The sequence below is a fragment of the Argopecten irradians genome, chromosome 11 (genome assembly GCF_041381155.1).
Source record: "Argopecten irradians isolate NY chromosome 11, Ai_NY, whole genome shotgun sequence".
In the NCBI taxonomy this organism is placed as follows: domain Eukaryota; kingdom Metazoa; phylum Mollusca; class Bivalvia; order Pectinida; family Pectinidae; genus Argopecten; species Argopecten irradians.
Genome location: NC_091144.1, coordinates 33,829,598 through 33,851,421, shown reverse-complemented (window position 1 = coordinate 33,851,421; position 21,824 = coordinate 33,829,598). Strand labels below are relative to the sequence as shown.

The window sequence follows — 21,824 nt, the reverse complement described above, 5'->3', positions numbered from 1 at the left end:
TAGGAGATGGGAGGGTGACATCCCTAACATTAGTATAGGAGATGGGAGGGTGACATCCCTAACATTAGTATAGGAGATGGGAGGGTGACATCCCTAACATTAGTATAGGAGATGGGAGGGTGACATCCCTAACATTAGTATAGGAGATGGGAGGGTGACATCCCTAACATTAGTATAGGAGATGGGAGGGTGACATCCCTAACATTAGTATAGGACATGGGAGGGCAGGTGACATCCCTAACATTAGTATAGGAGATGGGAGGGTGACATTCCTAACATTAGTATAGGAGATGGGAGGGTGACATCCCTAACATTAGTATAGGAGATGGGAGGGTGACATCCCTAACATTAGTATAGGAGATGGGAGGGTGACATCCCTAACATTAGTATAGGAGATGGGAGGGTGACATCCCTAACATTAGTATAGGAGATGGGAGGGTGACATCCCTAACATTAGTATAGGAGATGGGAGGGTGACATCCCTAACATTAGTATAGGAGATGGGAGGGTGACATCCCTAACATTAGTATAGGAGATGGGAGGGTGACATCCCTAACATTAGTATAGGAGATGGGAGGGTGACATCCCTAACATTAGTATAGGAGATGGGAGGGTGACATCCCTAACATTAGTATAGGAGATGGGAGGGTGACATCCCTAACATTAGTATAGGAGATGGGAGTATGACATCCCTAACATTAGTATAGGAGATGGGAGTTTGACATCCCTAACATTGGTATAGGAGATGGGAGATGGACATCCCTAACATTAGTATAGGAGATGGGAGGGTGACATCCCTAACATTAGTATAGGAGATGGGAGGGTGACATCCCTAACATTAGTATAGGAGATGGGAGGGTGACATCCCTAACATTAGTATAGGAGATGGGAGGGTGACATCCCTAACATTAGTATAGGAGATGGGAGGGTGACATCCCTAACATTAGTATAGGAGATGGGAGGGTGACATCCCTAACATTAGTATAGGAGATGGGAGGGTGACATCCCTAACATTAGTATAGGAGATGGGAGGGTGACATCCCTAACATTAGTATAGGAGATGGGAGGGTGACATCCCTAACATTAGTATAGGAGATGGGAGGGTGACATCCCTAACATTAGTATAGGAGATGGGAGGGTGACATCCCTAACATTAGTATAGGAGATGGGAGGGTGACATCCCTAACATTAGTATAGGAGATGGGAGGGTGACATCCCTAACATTAGTATAGGAGATGGGAGGGTGACATCCCTAACATTAGTATAGGAGATGGGAGGGTGACATCCCTAACATTAGTATAAGAGATATGGGAGGGTGACATCCCTAACATTAGTATAGGAGATGGGAGGGTGACATCCCTAACATTAGTATAGGAGATGGGAGGGTGACATCCCTAACATTAGTATAGGAGATGGGAGGGTGACATCCCTAACATTAGTATAGGAGATGGGAGGGTGACATCCCTAACATTAGTATAGGAGATGGGAGGGTGACATCCCTAACATTAGTATAGGAGATGGGAGGGTGACATCCCTAACATTAGTATAGGAGATGGGAGGGTGACATCCCTAACATTAGTATAGGAGATGGGAGGGTGACATCCCTAACATTAGTATAGGAGATGGGAGGGTGACATCCCTAACATTAGTATAGGAGATGGGAGGGTGACATCCCTACTAACATTAGTATAGGAAATGGGAGGGTGACATCCCTAACATTATTATAGGAGATGGCAGGGTGACACCCCTAGCATAAGTATAGGAGATGGGAGGGTGACATCCCTAACATTAGTATAGGAGATGGGAGGGTGACATCCCTAACATTAGTATAGGAGATGGGAGGGTGACATCCCTAACATTAGTATAGGAGATGGGAGGGTGACATCCCTAACATTAGTATAGGAGATGGGAGGGTGACATCCCTAACATTAGTATAGGAGATGGGAGGGTGACATCCCTAACATTAGTATAGGAGATGGGAGGGTGACATCCCTAACATTAGTATAGGAGATGGGAGGGTGACATCCCTAACATTGGTATAGGAGATGGGAGGGTGACATCCCTAACATTAGTATAGGAGATGGGAGGGTGACATCCCTAACATTAGTATAGGAGATGGGAGGGTGACATCCCTAACATTAGTATAGGAGATGGGAGGGTGACATCCCTAACATTAGTATAGGAGATGGGAGGGTGACATCCCTAACATTAGTATAGGAGATGGGAGGGTGACATCCCTAACATTAGTATAGGAGATGGGAGGGTGACATCCCTAACATTAGTATAGGAGATGGGAGGGTGACATCCCTAACATTAGTATAGGAGATGGGAGGGTGACATCCCTAACATTAGTATAGGAGATGGGAGGGTGACATCCCTAACATTAGTATAGGAGATGGGAGGGTGACATCCCTAACATTAGTATAGGAGATGGGAGGGTGACATCCCTAACATTAGTATAGGAGATGGGAGGGTGACATCCCTAAATTAGTATAGGAGATGGGAGGGTGACATCCCTAACATTAGTATAGGAGATGGGAGGGTGACATCCCTAACATTAGTATAGGAGATGGGAGGGTGACATCCCTAACATTAGTATAGGAGATGGGAGGGTGACATCCCTAACATTAGTATAGGAGATGGGAGGGTGACATCCCTAACATTAGTATAGGAGATGGGAGGGTGACATCCCTAACATTAGTATAGGAGATGGGAGGGTGACATCCCTAACATTAGTATAGGAGATGGGAGGGTGACATCCCTAACATTAGTATAGGAGATGGGGAGGGTGACATCCCTAACATTAGTATAGGGAGATGGGAGGGTGACATCCCTAACATTAGTATAGGAGATGGGAGGGTGACATCCCTAACATTAGTATAGGAGATGGGAGGGTGACATCCCTAACATTAGTATAGGAGATGGGAGGGTGACATCCCTAACATTAGTATAGGAGATGGGAGGGTGACATCCCTAACATTAGTATAGGAGATGGGAGGGTGACATCCCTAACATTAGTATAGGAGATGGGAGGGTGACATCCCTAACATTAGTATAGGAGATGGGAGGGTGACATCCCTAACATTAGTATAGGAGATGGGAGGGTGACATCCCTAACATTAGTATAGGAGATGGGAGGGTGACATCCCTAACATTAGTATAGGAGATGGGAGGGTGACATCCCTAACATTAGTATAGGAGATGGGAGGGTGACATCCCTAACATTAGTATAGGAGATGGGAGGGTGACATCCCTAACATTAGTATAGGAGATGGGAGGGTGACATCCCTAACATTAGTATAGGAGATGGGAGGGTGACATCCCTAACATTAGTATAGGAGATGGGAGGGTGACATCCCTAACATTAGTATAGGAGATGGGAGGGTGACATCCCTAACATTAGTATAGGAGATGGGAGGGTGACATCCCTAACATTAGTATAGGAGATGGGAGGGTGACATCCCTAACATTAGTATAGGAGATGGGAGGGTGACATCCATAACATTGGTATAGGAGATGGGAGGGTGACATACCTAACATTAGTATAGGAGATGGGTGAGGGTGACATCCCTAACATTAGTATAGGAGATGGGAGAGTGACATCCCTAACATTAGTATAGGAGATGGGAGGGTGACATCCCTAACATTAGTATAGGAGATGGGAGGGTGACATCCCTAACATTAGTATAGGAGATGGGAGGGTGACATCCCTAACATTAGTATAGGAGATGGGAGATGGGAGAGTGACATCCCTAACATTAGTATAGGAGATGGGAGGGTGACATCCCTAACATTAGTATAGGAGATGGGAGGGTGACATCCCTAACATTAGTATAGGAGATGGGAGGGTGACATCCCTAACATTAGTATAGGAGATGGGAGGGTGACATCCCTAACATTAGTATAGGAGATGGGAGGGTGACATCCCTAACATTAGTATAGGAGATGGGAGGGTGACATCCCTAACATTAGTATAGGAGATGGGAGGGTGACATCCCTAACATTAGTATAGGAGATGGGAGGGTGACATCCCTAACATTAGTATAGGAGATGGGAGGGTGACATCCCTAACATTAGTATAGGAGATGGGAGGGTGACATCCCTAACATTAGTATAGGAGATGGGAGGGTGACATCCCTAACATTAGTATAGGAGATGGGAGGGTGACATCTCTAACATTAGTATAGGAGATGGGAGGGTGACATCCCTAACATTAGTATAGGAGATGGGAGGGTGACATCCCTAACATTAGTATAGGAGATGGGAGGGTGACATCCCTAACATTAGTATAGGAGATGGGAGGGTGACATCTCTAACATTAGTATAGGAGATGGGAGGGTGACATCCCTAACATTAGTATAGGAGATGGGAGGGTGACATCCCTAACATTAGTATAGGAGATGGGAGGGTGACATCCCTAACATTAGTATAGGAGATGGGAGGGTGACATCCCTAACATTAGTATAGGAGATGGGAGGGTGACATCCCTAACATTAGTATAGGAGATGGGAGGGTGACATCCCTAACATTAGTATAGGAGATGGGAGGGTGACATCCCTAACATTAGTATAGGAGATGGGAGGGTGACATCCCTAACATTAGTATAGGAGATGGGAGGGTGACATCCCTAACATTAGTATAGGAGATGGGAGGGTGACATCCCTAACATTAGTATAGGAGATGGGAGGGTGACATCCCTAACATTAGTATAGGAGATGGGAGGGTGACATCCCTAACATTAGTATAGGAGATGGGAGGGTGACATCCCTAACATTAGTATAGGAGATGGGAGGGTGACATCCCTAACATTAGTATAGGAGATGGGAGGGTGACATCCCTAACATTAGTATAGGAGATGGGAGGGTGACATCCCTAACATTAGTATAGGAGATGGGAGGGTGACATCCCTAACATAAGTATAGGAGATGGGAGGGTGACATCCCTAACATTAGTATAGGAGATGGGAGGGTGACATCCCTAACATAAGTATAGGAGATGGGAGGGTGACATCCCTAACATTAGTATAGGAGATGGGAGGGTGACATCCCTAACATTAGTATAGGAGATGGGAGGGTGACATCCCTACTAACATTAGTATAGGAGATGGGAGGGTGACATCTCTAACATTAGTATAGGAGATGGGATGGGAGGGTGACATCCCTAACATTAGTATAGGAGATGGGAGGGTGACATCCCTAACATTAGTATAGGAGATGGGAGGGTGACATCCCTAACATTAGTATAGGAGATGGGAGGGTGACATCCCTAACATTAGTATAGGAGATGGGAGGGTGACATCCCTAACATTAGTATAGGAGATGGGAGGGTGACATCCCTAACATTAGTATAGGAGATGGGAGGGTGACATCCCTAACATTAGTATAGGAGATGGGAGGGTGACATCCCTAACATTAGTATAGGAGATGGGAGGGTGACATCCCTAACATTTAGTATAGGAGATGGGAGAGTGACATCCCTAACATTAGTATAGGAGATGGGAGGGTGACATCCCTAACATTAGTATAGGAGATGGGAGGGTGACATCCCTAACATTAGTATAGGAGATGGGAGGGTGACATCCCTAACATTAGTATAGGAGATGGGAGGGTGACATCCCTAACATTAGTATAGGAGATGGGAGGGTGACATCCCTACTAACATTAGTATAGGAGATGGGAGGGTGACATCCCTAACATTAGTATAGGAGATGGGAGGGTGACATCCCTAACATTAGTATAGGAGATGGGAGGGTGACATCCCTAACATTAGTATAGGAGATGGGAGGGTGACATCCCTAACATTAGTATAGGAGATGGGAGGGTGACATCCCTAACATTAGTATATAGGAGATGGGAGGGTGACATCCCTAACATTAGTATAGGAGATGGGAGGGTGACATCCCTAACATTAGTATAGGAGAGGATGGGAGGGTGACATCCCTAACATTAGTATAGGAGATGGGAGGGTGACATCCCTAACATTAGTATAGGAGATGGGAGGGTGACATCCCTAACATTAGTATAGGAGATGGGAGGGTGACATCCCTAACATTAGTATAGGAGATGGGAGGGTGACATCCCTAACATTAGTATAGGAGATGGGAGGGTGACATCCCTAACATTAGTATAGGAGATGGGAGGGTGACATCCCTAACATTAGTATAGGAGATGGGAGGGTGACATCCCTAACATTAGTATAGGAGATGGGAGGGTGACATCCCTAACATTAGTATAGGAGATGGGAGGGTGTGACATCCCTAACATTAGTATAGGAGATGGGAGGGTGACATCCCTAACATTAGTATAGGAGATGGGAGGGTGACATCCCTAACATTAGTATAGGTGATGGGAGGGTGACATCCCTAACATTAGTATAGGAGATGGGAGGGTGGCATCCCTAACATTAGTATAGGAGATGGGAGGGTGACACATCACTAACATTAGTATAGGAGATGGGAGGGTGACATCCCTAACATTAATATAGGAGATGGGAGGGTGACATCCCTAACATTAGTATAGGAGATGGGAGGGTGACATCCCTAACATTAGTATAGGAGATGGGAGGGTGACATCCCTAACATTAATTAGTATAGGAGATGGGAGGGTGACATCCCTAACATTAGTATAGGAGATGGGAGGGTGACATCCCTAACATTAGTATAGGAGATGGGAGGGTGACATCCCTAACATTAGTATAGGAGATGGGAGGGTGACATCCCTAACATTAGTATAGGAGATGGGAGGGTGACATCCCTAACATTAGTATAGGAGATGGGAGGGTGACATCCCTAACATTGGTATAGGAGATGGGAGAGTGACATCCCTAACATTAGTATAGGAGATGGGAGGGTGACATCCCTAACATTAGTATAGGAGATGGGAGGGTGACATCCCTAACATTAGTATAGGAGATGGGAGGGTGACATCCCTAACATTAGTATAGGAGATGGGAGGGTGACATCCCTAACATTAGTATAGGAGATGGGAGGGTGACATCCCTAACATTAGTATAGGAGATGGGAGGGTGACATCCCTAACATTAGTATAGGAGATGGGAGGGTGACATCCCTAACATTGGTATAGGAGATGGGAGGGTGACATCCCTAACATTAGTATAGGAGATGGGAGGGTGACATCCCTAACATTAGTATAGGAGATGGGAGGGTGACATCCCTAACATTAGTATAGGGAGATGGGAGGGTGACATCCCTAACATTAGTATAGGAGATGGGAGGGTGACATCCCTAACATTAGTATAGGAGATGGGAGGGTGACATCCCTAACATTAGTATAGGAGATGGGAGGGTGACATCCCTAACATTAGTATAGGAGATGGGAGGGTGACATCCCTAACATTAGTATAGGAGATGGGAGGGTGACATCCCTAACATTAGTATAGGAGATGGGAGGGTGACATCCCTAACATTAGTATAGGAGATGGGAGGGTGACATCCCTAACATTAGTATAGGAGATGGGAGGGTGACATCCCTAACATTAGTATAGGAGATGGGAGGGTGACATCCCTAACATTAGTATAGGAGATGGGAGGGTGACATCCCTAACATTAGTATAGGAGATGGGAGGGTGACATCCCTAACATTAGTATAGGAGATGGGAGGGTGACATCCCTAACATTAGTATAGGAGATGGGAGGTGGACATCCCTAACATTAGTATAGGAGATGGGAGGGTGACATCCCTAACATTAGTATAGGAGATGGGAGGGTGACATCTCTAACATTAGTATAGGAGATGGGAGGGTGACATCCCTAACATTAGTATAGGAGATGGGAGGGTGACATCTCTAACATTAGTATAGGAGATGGGAGGGTGACATCCCTAACATTAGTATAGGAGATGGGAGGTGACATCCCTAACATTAGTATAGGAGATGGGAGGGTGACATCCCTAACATTAGTATAGGAGATGGGAGGGTGACATCCCTAACATTAGTATAGGAGATGGGAGGGTGACATCCCTACTAACATTAGTATAGGAGATGGGAGGGTGACATCCCTACTAACATTAGTATAGGAGATGGGAGGGTGACATCCCCAACATTAGTATAGGAGATGGGAGGGTGACATCCCTAACATTAGTATAGGAGATGGGAGGGTGACATCCCTAACATTAGTATAGGAGATGGGAGGGTGACATCCCTAACATTAGTATAGGAGATGGGAGGGTGACATCCCTAACATTAGTATAGGAGATGGGAGGGTGACATCCCTAACATTAGTATAGGAGATGGGAGGGTGACATCCCTTACATTAGTATAGGAGATGGGAGTGTGACATCCCTAGCATTAGTATAGGAGATGGGAGGGTGACACTCCTAACATTGATATACATGTAGCAAATGTGAGTGTGGATTTCCTAACATTAATTGTAATCAGAAATAGGAAGGTTGCAGCCCTAACATAAGGATCATGAGATGAGAGGGTGACATCCTTAACATAATTATCAGAGATGGGAGAGTGGCATATCCCTATTATCAGACTCAGAGATCAGAGGGTGGTTGTCGTTATGACATGTGACCAGATTGAGACGGTTTAAAAACACATTAATTAAATATAACTTGATCATCAGCATTGGCTGAATGTGTAATAGTACATCCGCACTCCCGGTACTCCTCACCAGCATCCCCTAATCCTGCTACATATGTACATATACATATACATTTTGTATGTGGATTACATGTATGATTAGTTTGACTTCCTTTTAATATCATATTTCGCAAAGTCTGACTTTTTTATGCGCGCAAAAAAACGATACATTGAATTGTACCTCTAGGATATATTATGTCGTTAAGTTGACAGTCTAATTAACTTTAATTTACTTATTTAAACTTCTTAGATTTTTATAATTTGTAACGTTAAATTAGTAAAATCATGACCTAAAGCAACAAAAATCTTACAATTTATGTGGAAAAATTCTGTAGGACTTTTAATAAATATTCTAAATATCTCTCACCTAACGTGTTATTTGAATGATTAGTTTACCTTTGACAGGTGTTGTGTCATAGACTTAGTCAACAACGTTAATTAACTGCCATTTCTGTAAACTTACATAATGTTTGCTTGGTATCCGCCGCTTCTCGACGTCTGGCACCGATACATCGGCAATAAATCGACCTTCTTTCCTCTGCATCTCACTTGTGTAACTTAAAATTAGCTAAACATGATGTTGATATAACTTTTCTTATTAATTTACCACCATTTCCGCATAGGGTTCATGACCTCATACTCTGAGTCATTCAAATGCTTTTTCTACGTACGCGTTTTCTGTGTAGGAGTTGTCTCGCTTGATACACGTCTATTTTTTTTCTACATCTATATAAAATAATAAATGATTTAGAAATCACGTTTTCAATGAAATAATAACGATTCTTATTGAAATGTACAAGAGACCAATCGATAATTTTTTATTCACAATCAAATTGTTAAATATATCATTTAGTGCTGAACGGGTTAGTGCTGAACTACTGTTTCCATTGACAACGATTGTATACATGACACACAGACAGACAAACCCAATAACAATACATTACAGGGTCTTGGATATAACAACAAATGCACAATGTCTGAGGTAAGATGATCTTGAATTTGAGATGATCATGCTTAATTCACTTAAGTTCAATTTCGGTCACATTCGTTTATGCTGTTTAGAAGCAAACTACACGTCGGTTATTGGATAGCATTAATTTTAAAGCACCGGTCAGCTAGGCCATGTCAGCTGTCAGATGGTAACGGGATAGGCAACAGTCTCTAACAACATCAAACTATACATAAGTATACATCATTTTGTCATTTAAATAAAATCGAATCACGAAAAATTGTCAGGTGTATCAATATCACAATGTAATGATCCTTTAATATTCTCTCTGGCTCCTATGAAATTTCAAAATAGGGGGAGATAATCTGGTTATAGAATCATACATTATATGGCACTATAAAGTAAGCACAATGTATTTTAACTTCATGCCATGATTCTTTACTGAATTCAGTTACTGGTTATTGTATGTCACGACTTTGTGTTATTGCTATCTTTTAAAACATTGTATGAATTCATTTTTCAGGAAAAGAAGGATAAGGAAAAAACTGGAATAGATGACAGTGCTTTTGAGTCACTGGAAAAGGACTTCCAGGAGGTAAAAAACACATGCACCCTTAATGAAGATATTAAGGAAAAATGTTGAGATAAATTGTTGTCAATGAGTATGATTGTTTATCACGTCAAAGCTGGACTTATTATAAAAGATATTAACATACCGCCATATTATAAACTACAACATTGATGTATCTGTTATCATTTCCCACTGGTTGAACAGTATGGCTGTTCTGTTGTTTCCTGATTTGTAAGCATGATGGGCTAAATTTGGAAGCATATTTTTTTTTTCATATAAGCTGATGTGTTCAGATGAGACTACAGTATATAGCTGTTAAATTTTCTATTTGACAAATTGCATTAAATTGTTATAATATAAAATTGGCAACAATATTGATTATGATTGAAATTTTTTTGTGACAGGTTCTTCAACAACTCACTGGTGACCGCAGCTTGGAGAAGTTTAGGTCCGAATATGAAAAGCTACACAAAGCTTTGAAGAAATCTCATGAGAGTGAGAAACGGTTAATGCAAAAATGTCGAGAATTAAATGCAGAAATTGTTGCCAACTCCGCAAAAGTTGCAACAGCCTTAAAACTATCTCAGGAGGATCAGAACACCATCACCTCACTGAAAAAGGTAAATCTATGTTTTAATATTACATTTTTTTTCTTTGAAAACCATACATGCATGACATTCTTCAGAAAATTGTAGCAGTACTCCTTACGAAAATTAAAATTAAGGAATGTTATATTATATAAACTCCAAGTCACATATAGGAACTACCAATTGTTGTCAGTCTCTCAGCTCTTTCTTTTATGTTTCTGGATTTATTCATTTTTATCATTTATATAGATATACTATTATTGTCATGTTTTTTTTTCAATTTAACTTCAGAACTCAAATTTGAAAACTTTTTTTTTTTTTTTTTTTTGTAATTGTGTAAGAAAGACCAAATCTCATATAGATCTTATATGTTCACTACAGGAAATCGAGAAAGCATGGAAAATGGTTGATGCTGCTCACGAGAAAGAAACACGAGCAAGGGAGACAATACAGTCTCTGAAAATGGAAATTGCCAACCTCAGCAAGCTTGTGGAACAGGGAGCCGGTCTAACCATGGGACAAGAGCACAGGTATGCAACATGTCATATAAATAAGATAATTTTCCTTATTGAGGCATATTTTTCATGTTTGATTTTTCCTTTAACAATTTAAAGGACTAATTAATTCAGATAAATGCATTTCAAATGATAATTAAATTGTGATGATTATTGATATTATTTATCTTTCCCATCTGACAATAAACTCCTGATATTTCAAATTATAAATTTTTGAATATGATTACCATAATTCATTTTTATGACTTTATAATTAGAGTACTTGATAATTTTTTAAATAATTATGATGATCTGTATAAAGCTATCATTTCATTTACCGGGTCTATATATTTATACAAAATTTAATAGAGGCTGATAGAAAAATAAAAACTTATTAATTATTGAAGCAATTATGATATACTTTTTTTTTTGTAGTGTAAACGAGCTACTGAAGATTAAAGAGGACTTGACCAAGGAACGAGATGAGCAGCTGAATGAGATTGTGAAGTTGCGTGAAAACCTTGCACAAGCTTCTGCCCAACAACAGAAACTAGAGCAGGACCGGGCCGAGTGTGAGGAGAAAATCCAGGAGGTTGGTGAAAGAATACATTAAATATGAGTTATAAACTGAAGTGTTGATAGAGAAATTAAATCATAAATGTTAAGTCTAGAATTCAAGTGATGCTTAGCCTTTTCTCTTTTAAGTTTGAAAAATGGGCTCTCGAGTCATTTTGAATTTGGAATTTTAAGTTTTATGGTTATAAAATTTGGTGTCTTATATGGATACTGTAACTCTATTATTTCTCAAAGGAAATAATTTGTATATGTGGATTGATTCTGTACTAATATAAAATTGTTTCAAATCTACACATAAACTCTAAATCTGAAACATCAATTGGGAAATTTAACTTTTAATTGGGAAAAATAAATGGCTATTTTCGATTGAAAATGTGGCCCTTTATACCAACCCGAAAATGCACTTTAGGTAAAACAATGCAATTTTTTTGGATTTAATTTACAGCTGAATCAAGACATCCAGGTTCGCAACAACGAAGCTCAACGCGAGTCTCGTAAAAAGGACAAGACCGAGCGTGAGCTGAAACAGGCAAAGGCCGATCTGGACTCCAAATCAAGTGAAATCAAGACCATGCAAACACAGATTGGTCGCTACAAGGAAGACATTGGCAAGCTTGAACAGCAACTGAAGGAACAAAGGGTAAGATATTTTCTATAAAAAGTGTCAAGTCGGTAAATGGTAGAATCTTTTTTCAAACTTGAATTCTTCTAAAATTAAGAGAGTTTCTGACTTAAGATTGTTTCGTGATTCTCATTCCTTAGGGCAGTATGTATTTAATAACAACGTTTAGTCACAATGATGACTATTGTGCCTATTTATAGGGGTTTTTATGAAGCATTGATCAAGATAATAAACTGATTTGTTTCTGTAATGTTAGATTCTGAACGAGCGAGCCATCAAGGATTGCGACATCCTCAACACAAGGTTCCAGAAGCTCCAGGGTGAATATGAAGGTCAACTGATCACTACCGATCAACTCACAGCCGAAAATCAGAATAGAGTATCTGAACTGAAGGTAGGTCAATAGTTCTCACTTAATGCTGGTTATAAACTGCTCCCAATTTCTCGAAGCAAACGTACTGACCTAAGTTAAGTTTAAGTTGTTCTCCTTATGTAACTTATGTGAAAATTTGTGACTTAGTTCGTTTTTGACTTAAGTTTGTTTTGAGAAGTCAGGGTGTGGTCTCGATAACTTTGTTTTTTTTTCTTCAGTTAAATGCCATATATTTTAACATTTTATACTGATAGTTTAAGGCTTGAGAACTGCCTAGGGGGAGATAATTTGAGAAAATTCAGATCAAGTGGAGATAAAATACATAACATTTAGATAATATTAACCTTTTCTATATGTTTTCTTTATTAGTTGTGTTACTCATTTTATTTTCACACACGGAAATAATATTAGTTTAAAAACACATTTCTTTCTATGAAATCTACATGTACCTATATTATATATCCAAATGATTATCACAGTTGACTACTGTAATTGAACTTATAGCACAAAATTTCCAGTAACATTTTAACAATACACAATGTAGTATACAGTGGTAAAATGTTGTTTAAAAATATTTGAATTTAATAACAACTTGCATTTTATAGCACAATTTTTGTTACATTTTTAATTTAGTTGTTTATCGTGTAATTGACGTTTCCTTTTTATTTCGATTCACAGCAAAAGGAGGATGAGGTGAATCAGCTGAAACAAGAAACGCAGCGACTGAACAAGATTCGTGAGACAATCCAGCGTAAACTTAGGAATGTAGAGGACCAGAAGGGTGATGTGGAACAACAGAAAGAGACGCTGAAAAGTCAGATCATTGGACTGGAGAGAGGTGAGACAAATTAATTGTAACGGTGATTTCCTTTATTTTATTTTAAAGACTTATCCCTGTATGCAATAAATTAAAGTCATTACATGTATTTTATCCCAATAAAATTTCTAGAGTCCATGTTTGGTTCTAAAGTAAATTCATCTAGTATATATTACTTGGATGAGAGTTTATTGACCGATCGCCAGGTGTAATATAGCCACGCCTCGTGCTCGCAAACGCATCATCATACAGTGTTTCTATTCAATATCTGAGCAAACATCGTAGCACACACAATACAAAATGCAAAGTCACATGAAATTTGATTGACAGCTGGCGATCCGTCAATTGGCTTCATTTTAAAGAAAAATACTTAACCTTTATATAAAACAATCCACAGGAGAAGGTGATTTTTTTTTTTTTTTTTTTTTTTTATTTTCTGAGTTTACATCGAATGATATATTTTCATAATGGTATTATTATAGAATCTATTCATAGAAAATATTTTAGAATCTGATGTAATTTGAATTGTTATTTCATCAAAAATTTTAAAATTGATCTTCAGAGCTGGAAGCTTCCAAGAAACAGGCTGAGTTGGATAAGAAGCAGATTGATGACCTTGTCCGAGAGAAGGACATCCTCAACAAGGTAAACTGGCTCTTCACTATCTTCACAAGATTTTTCTCAGGATACTCTGGCTTTCCTCCCCTTCCCAAACCTGGCATGTTCTTAAATAACCCTGGCTGTTAATAATTATGTTATGCATGTATAAGTGCACCCAGATCAAGAGAAGATAATTTATGCTGCAAGAGAAGATAATTTATGCTGGAAAGATAATTTATGCTGGGAAGATGATTTATGCAGGGAAGATCATTTATGTGAGAAAAATAATTTATGATTCATGTGGGATCATTAATGCGAGAAAGATATTTTGCGGGGAAGATAATTTATACACATGAGATTATTTATGCGAGGAAGATCATTTTAAAGTTTACATTTTGTTTGAACAGAACATGTTGAAGGCTATCAGCTCCACTCAGAAACAGCTCCACCTTGTGAAACTCCATGAACAGTCCAAGAAAAACCTGGAACAGGATATTCAGAATTACAAGGAAGAGGCTCAGAAACAGAGGAAGATCATCTACCAGTTAGAGAAGGAACGTGACCGCTATATCAATGAAGCCAGTGACCTCACTCAAAAGGTCAGTTGCTAAAAATAGAATCGTAAAAAAAATTTTTAATTAAAATATTAATTCTGCAACATGAATTTTTTGATAAATTAGCACTTCAACAAATTGCATAATAATAAACTGTATGCTTTCACCATTTATGCAGTATGTAGTTTTAGCAAAATTAATTCAAGGTAATGTTTAATGTATAACAAAAATTATCATCACAGAATATTTTTTTGATTTGGCATCAGGATTTCATTCAAATGTTGAAGATAAAATGATGTTGCTAACCTTGTACATACAATTTTTCAATATGACTTTTGCAACAAAAAAAAGAAAGAGGGAAACATTTTGACAATCTCTAACTGTGAAATTTCAATAGTATCAATTAATTGCTAAACTAATCACCATACATTATCTGTAGGTGCTCGGCCATATGGAAGATGTCAAGGTTAGAGAAATGCAGATTTTCGACTACAAGAAAAAGATTGCAGAAGCTGAGACGAAATTGAAACAGCAGCAGAACTTGTACGAGGCCGTTAGGAGTGACAGAAACTTGTACAGCAAGAATCTGATCGAGTCACAGGTAAGCAAATAATAAATTGAATTTCTTTTTTGGATATTTTGATTTTGATTTATTTATTTTGTCAATTATTGGGTTATTAGAATTAAATCTTTAAAACCTGAGGTTAATTACTAATAATCATTGATCAATGTAAATTGTATCATGCTTAAAGTTTTTTATTTAATTTTTAGAATGTAAATTTCAAAAAAATTCAAATGGCATATAATTTCAAAACTTTTAAGTTGTAAGGCTGAGTATGAAAATATCTTATGAAATAAGCTCACCGTTTTGTTTTGTTAAATGTATGGATCAATAAATACTTTAAAAAAAAACCCAGATATATGTAGGTAACAAAATACATCAAAATATTTAATCTAAAAGTAATAGAAATAAAATAGGTATACATGTATAAACTCTTTATAGGTAGAAATCATTTAATCAATTTCATTTCAATTTCAAAAATATTTTGTTAAATCAAAAGATTCAATTTGGATTGGGCAGCAGGCAAATCAATCAATTACTAGATGTTCAATGTTAAAATAGATAAATAAGTAAATTGCTTTGTGTTAGGATGAAATCACTGAGATGAAGAGGAAACTGAAGATAATGAATCACCAGATCGATCAACTGAAGGAAGAGATTCAGGCCAAGGAGGCGGCTTTGGTCAAGGAACATCTGGAGCACCAGCGTGTCGAGAAGGAAAAGGACACCCTTAAAGGCGATCTCAACAAAATGAAACAGCAAGCTGCTGAAAGTAAGGCTTACATTGACGCCCAGGAGGCAGAGGAGAGGAAACTACTCAAGATCATTGCCGAGGCAGATGCTGAGAGAGTCAGGCAAAAGAAAGAGCTGGATCAAGTGAGTTATCTCCCTTTAGTAGTAGTATAAATGGATTATATTGTTTAAAAGCTATTATGATAGTAATTATTTGCTCTGCATAAAGATAGATCATCTTTATTTGTTTGCTTAAAAAAATATGATACTTATAAGCCAAAAAAAAAACAACTAAAGTTATAAAAAAAAATTACATTAACAAATTTTAATGCACTTTTTAATACTGTATGGTACCTTTTTGTTGTTTCTACATACATGTAAAATATGGTTCTATTTTAGTATTTTATTTTGTCTATTTATAGGTGATCAGTGAGCGTGACATCCTAGGAACACAGCTCGTGAGGCGTAACGATGAGCTTGCTCTGCTTTACGAGAAGATCAAGATTCAACAATCGACCCTGAACAAGGGAGAGATTCAGTACAACCAGAGGCTTGAGGACATCAGGGTCCTTAAACTCGAGATCAAGAAACTCCGCCGCGAGAAAACTATCCTCAATAAGAGCGTGGCCAATGTTGAGGACCTTAGGTAAGAAACTTAACCCACACACCCCCAGAATTTTACAATGAACTGTTCCAGTTCATGAAGTAGAAAAGTCTACATGTATCTTTAGGCGTGAATGAGTTGCTTTTGTTTGTGGGGGATTAATTTTGCAATATTCAAGGCCAAGTTTTATCTCCGCAAACATAAATACCCAGGAATAAAATGAAAAGGTAACCTGTATATACGTAGCTTATTACTTATTAGATATTTGTCAAATGTACGAACATTTCCCCAGCAAATAACTATCGGAGAGAAGATTGTGTAAAATTAAACATATTTTGTATGTATATTATTCCAATGTAGATTATTCCAATTAAACATATTTGTATGTAGATTATTCCAATGTTGTTTATATGACGTATTCTGAAGTAACAATTTTGTTCTTGGTGTTATAGGCGAGAGGTCCATCACATCCAGACAGAACTTCTGCGTGAGAGGACTCGCTGCAAGGCCTTGGAGGAGGAGCTTGAGAACCCCATGAATATTCATAGATGGAGAAAACTGGAAGGAAGTGACCCAAGTACGTATGAGATGATCCAGAAAATACACACCCTCCAGAAACGTCTCATCTCCAAGACGGAGGAGGTTGTGGAGAAAGAACTTCTCATTCAGGAGAAGGAGAAACTGTATTTGGAGCTGAAACATATTCTGGCGAGACAGCCTGGACCAGAGGTGGCTGAACAGTTACAGATCTACCAACAAACACTCAAAGAAAAGACGAAACAAATGAAGGTAAGTAAAAAAGAAATAACGACTAAAATCAACCATGGTTAACCACTGCAGCAAAGACTCAAACACAAAGTCATCCTTAAAGTTGCAGGGGTTACTATCACTGACATAATATCCACCCCTAGACAATCTAGTAGTTAATTTGAAGGCAGCTCAAGAGAAAAAAAACTGGCCAATCACATGCCTGCAGAGACTTTCTTTGAAGATTACAGAGAAAATGATGCCTGATTTCAAAGTCACGCAGTCAAGCATAGTGTACCAATATTCAATTCTTTTGATGTCCATCAAAGGACCAAATTTAATTTAAATTACCTGCGTCTTATGTTGCTTACAGTTCTTCTATAATATGGTCCAGAGGTGGCTATTACGACAGTGATAGTAACCACTGAAGTATCGAGGATGACCTAAAGTTAAAAATGATGAAATACAAAATACAAAGTTTAAGGAAGATCACTGACTACAGTTCTTATTCCCGAGTATGAAATTCATTTGTTGCAATGCCGTTAAAATGCCAAAATGGAACTCTTACACATTTTTCAATCATTATTTCATAATGAAAATACTTAAAATGGTTAATAACTTTTTTTCTTGTGAAAATTTCAGTCGATGTCTTCGGAGCTGAATATGTACGAGTCGCAGGTGAACGAATACAAGTACGAGATCGAAAGAATAGCAAGGGAGTTGGTGGAAGTGAAGAAAAAATACTTCATGCAGAAAAAGAAAGAACAACAAACAAAGTAAGTTTGTTCTCTAGAGATTAGTTTGATGTCACATGTTAATTGGAAGAATAATTTAAAATATTATTTTCTTTCAAGAGGAATTCTAAATTTCAGCGCATGGTTGCTCAAAAGGTATTTAGGCTAATCACAGTTAAACGACAATTTTCAAATCAAGATAAAAGAATTTCTGGTAATGCAAATTTTTGCAAAATTTTATACGATTGTTCAGCACTCAATTTTTTTTCTTACTTGCTGAGTTTATTGAAAACATACATGTAATCACAATTGTAGCAAATGAGAAAAGAAAATTTTGCTAATCATATTAGCTAGAATGTCATTGATTAAGCTCATCATCCTTTGAACAACCGGGGCCAGGTCTAGTTCTGCTCCTATGAGATCAGATTTTATTTACAGTAGCCTCATTAATTAAAAGTACATAAGAAAAAAATCTGTTATTTTCCCAAGATCTTAAGCTTTAATAATGACAATTTTTAAAAAAAAAGTCTTTAATTTAAATGGGGTATTGATTGAGGTATTGGAATTTAAGTCATATGACATTCTGTACGTGATTCATGGGGAAAGATATTAAATCCATTGATGTTAATTAGAAAAATATTACAAATGACAGAGTTATGAATCAATTAATTTCATTTGCTGTTTTTTCATGAATACAAAATTTTGTGTGAGAAGATGATCGATATATAATCTGAAAATTTCAGAAATGTGAAATACTTACTAAACTTTTGTGTTTTTTTACTCAGGGAACGAGAGAGGGCCATAAATCAGGCTGGTGGTCCTATAATACAGCCCCAACGGACAGAAGGGCCTCGGTTCACGGGAGGCGGCTTCAACCTCAAGTCCACAAAGACGGCTGCATGACAGGCCTAGATACCCTCATATTTCAATCTGAACTTTCTACACTCAGTGATGTCTACCACTGCAGGAATTTTACATTTCTTCACATATTATTTTCTGTTTCGGAACAAGTGTTGAATAATATGAAGGAAAATATGACTGAAGATAATTTGTTTCAGAACAATTTTAATATGAATGATATCGATACAAATTTGAAATACCATTACATGTTAACATGTATTTATTCTGTATAATTTTTATAATACTGAATTTTTTTTTTACGGTTTTTAGTTTACCGTTTTGGAACAAGTGCTGAATTAAATCGGAAGAAAAATACAAGAGTTGAAAACTTTCATTTTAAGTCCAATTTTAGTATGAAGGATTAATGTCTGTGATATGTTACTGATTTTGTATGCTTTAGTATGAAATCTGCTTAATAAATTCTTTAATGCAAAAATAAACATAAAATGTGCATGTTATCTATTTTATCACTTCACACTGAATGAAAAAAGCACAGTTTGAATCCTGTGTGGGGCAGTTGCCAGGTACTGACAGATGGTCGGTGGCTTTCTCCATGTACTCAGGCTTTCTTCCACCAACAAACCTGGCACGTCCTTACCTGACCCTGGCTGTTAATAGGATGTTAAACTAATAAACTGTTGACTAATCTGTCCAAAAATGCAACATGCAAATAACTATACAACCAAACCATATATATTTCCCAGTTCTGGTTCATTTGATACTTGACTTCTATTTCAAAGAGAAAACCGTCACAAACACCACTTTGATCACTTTTAGCCTAAATTTGAGTGTTTGTCCTTGTGAGGAAGGCTCTTGATTCTGTCCCCTGGCTGAGACAACACAGTCCTGAAAGATGCACCACCTCTGACGAATCATACTTTTTCTCTATCATAAACAGGAGAAGACATATTTGTATTTCTCTTCTGTAACAAAAGTTCCTTACTTAACACCAATATCATCAATGAATAGTTTGCGCTTATTTTACTTCAAGATGAAAGTATTAAAAATTATTAATTGATTCCCCCAAAAAAATCCATTACGCTATGCCCTATATGAAATTAAGTACTGATTGTGCATGCATATTAGGGTCCTCCACCCTCATATTGGGGTCCTCCACCTCTCATATTTAGGGTCCTCCACCTCTCATATTAGGGTCCTCCACCTCTCATATTAGGGTCCTCCACCTCTCATATTAGGGTACTCCACCTCTCATATTAGGGTACTCCACCTCTCATATTAGGGTACCCCCACCTCTCATATCAGGGTACTCCACCTCTCATATTAGGGTCCTCCACCTCTCATATTAGGGTCCTCCACCTCTCATAAAAGGGTCCCTCCACCTCTCATATTAGGGTCTCCACCTCTCATATTAGGGTCCTCCACCTCTCATATTAGGAGCTCCAACCTCTTATATAAAAGCCCTCCACCTCTCGGAGTAGGACCATCCACCTCTCATATTAGGGTCCTCCACCTCTCATATTAGGGTCCTCCACCTCTCATATTAGGGTCCTCCACCTCTCATATTAGGGTCCTCCACCTCTCATATTAGGGTCCTCCACCTCTCATATTAGGGTCCTCCACCTCTCATATTAGGGTCCTCCACCTCTCATATTAGGGTTCTCCTCCACCTCTTATATAAAAAGTCCCTCCACCTCTCATATTAGGGCCATCCACCTCTCATATTAGGGTTGCTCAACCACTCTCATATTAGGGTCCTCCACCTCTCATATTAGGGTCCTCCACCTCTCATATTAGGGTCCTCCACCTCTCATATTAGGGTCCTCCACCCCTCATATTAGGGTCCTCCACCTCTCATATAGTAGGGGTCCTCCACCTCTCATATTAGGGTGCTCCACCTCTCATATAAGGGTCCCTCCACCTCTCATATAAGGGTCCCCTCCACCTCTCATATTAGGGTCCTCCACCTCTCATATTAGGGCTCCCTCCACCTCTCATATTAAAGCCTCCACCTCTCATATAAGGGTCCTCCACCTCTCATATTAGGGTGCTCCACCTCTCATATTAGGGCCTCCACCTCTCATATTAGGGTCCTCCACCTCTCATATTAGGGTCCTCCACCTCTCATATTAGGGTCCTCCACCTCTCATATTAGGGTCCTCCACCTCTCATATTAGGGTCCTCCACCTCTCATATTAGGGTCCTCCACCTCTCATATTAGGGTCCTCCACCTCTCATATTAGGGTCCTCCACCTCTCATATTAGGGCCATCCACCTCTAATATTAGGATGCTCAACCTCTTATATAAGGGCCCTCCACCTCTCATATAAGGGCCCTCCACCTCTCGGAGTAGGGCCATCCACCTCTCATATTAGGATGCTCCGCCTCTTATATTAAAGTCCTCCACCTCTCGGAGTAGGGCCATCCACCTCTCATATTAGGGTCTCCACCTCTCACCTCTTACTACCTCTCATATTAGGGTCCTCCACCTCTCATATAGGGTCCTCCACCTCTCATATTAGGTCCTCCACCTCTCATATTAAGGTCCCTCCACCTCTCGGAGTAGGGTCCACCACCTCTCATATAAGGATCCTCCACCTCTCATATTAGGGTCCTCCACCTCTCATATTAGGGCCATCCACCTCTCATATTAGGATGCTCCACCTCTCATATAAAAAGTCCTCCACCTCTCATCGGATAAGGGTCCTCCACCTCTCATATTGGGTCCCACCTCTCATATTAGGGTCCTCCACCTCTCATATTGGGTCCTCTCACCTCTCATATTAGGGTCCTCCACCTCTCATATTAGGGTCCTCCACCTCTCATATTAGGGTCCTCCA

General features: G+C 39.1%; 2 protein-coding genes across 2 annotated transcripts in view; one reads left to right on the top strand and one right to left on the bottom strand.

Annotated features, from left to right (window-relative positions):
• LOC138335366 (SH3 and PX domain-containing protein 2B-like) overlaps positions 1–9,243 on the bottom strand; it is a 33,585-nt gene extending 24,342 nt beyond the window's left edge. Inside the window, 1 exon segment of the mRNA XM_069284424.1 lies at positions 9,068–9,243. Coding sequence (XP_069140525.1) covers positions 9,068–9,148 — 81 coding nt within the window. The 5' untranslated portion in view covers positions 9,149–9,243.
• Positions 9,244–9,459: 216 nt separating this feature from the next.
• On the top strand, positions 9,460–19,467 carry LOC138335364 (cilia- and flagella-associated protein 58-like). Its single transcript, XM_069284421.1, has 16 exons — positions 9,460–9,586; positions 10,077–10,148; positions 10,529–10,744; positions 11,093–11,241; positions 11,641–11,797; positions 12,227–12,421; positions 12,660–12,797; positions 13,455–13,614; positions 14,156–14,238; positions 14,601–14,792; positions 15,187–15,348; positions 15,898–16,185; positions 16,464–16,687; positions 17,098–17,434; positions 18,035–18,168; positions 18,912–19,467. The coding sequence occupies exons 1-16, from the start codon at positions 9,578–9,580 to the stop codon at positions 19,027–19,029; spliced, it is 2,634 nt and encodes an 877-aa protein (XP_069140522.1). The 5' UTR covers positions 9,460–9,577; the 3' UTR covers positions 19,030–19,467.
• The last annotated feature ends 2,357 nt before the right edge of the window (positions 19,468–21,824 follow it).

What these genes read in the sequence shown, in the direction of transcription:
- LOC138335364 (XM_069284421.1), top strand. An exon ending in ATAGAGTATCTGAACTGAAG is followed by an intron (nt 12,798 to 13,454) that starts GTAGGTCAATAG and finishes TTCGATTCACAG; the next exon opens with CAAAAGGAGGATGAGGTGAA. An exon ending in AGAATCTGATCGAGTCACAG is followed by an intron (nt 15,349 to 15,897) that starts GTAAGCAAATAA and finishes GCTTTGTGTTAG; the next exon opens with GATGAAATCACTGAGATGAA.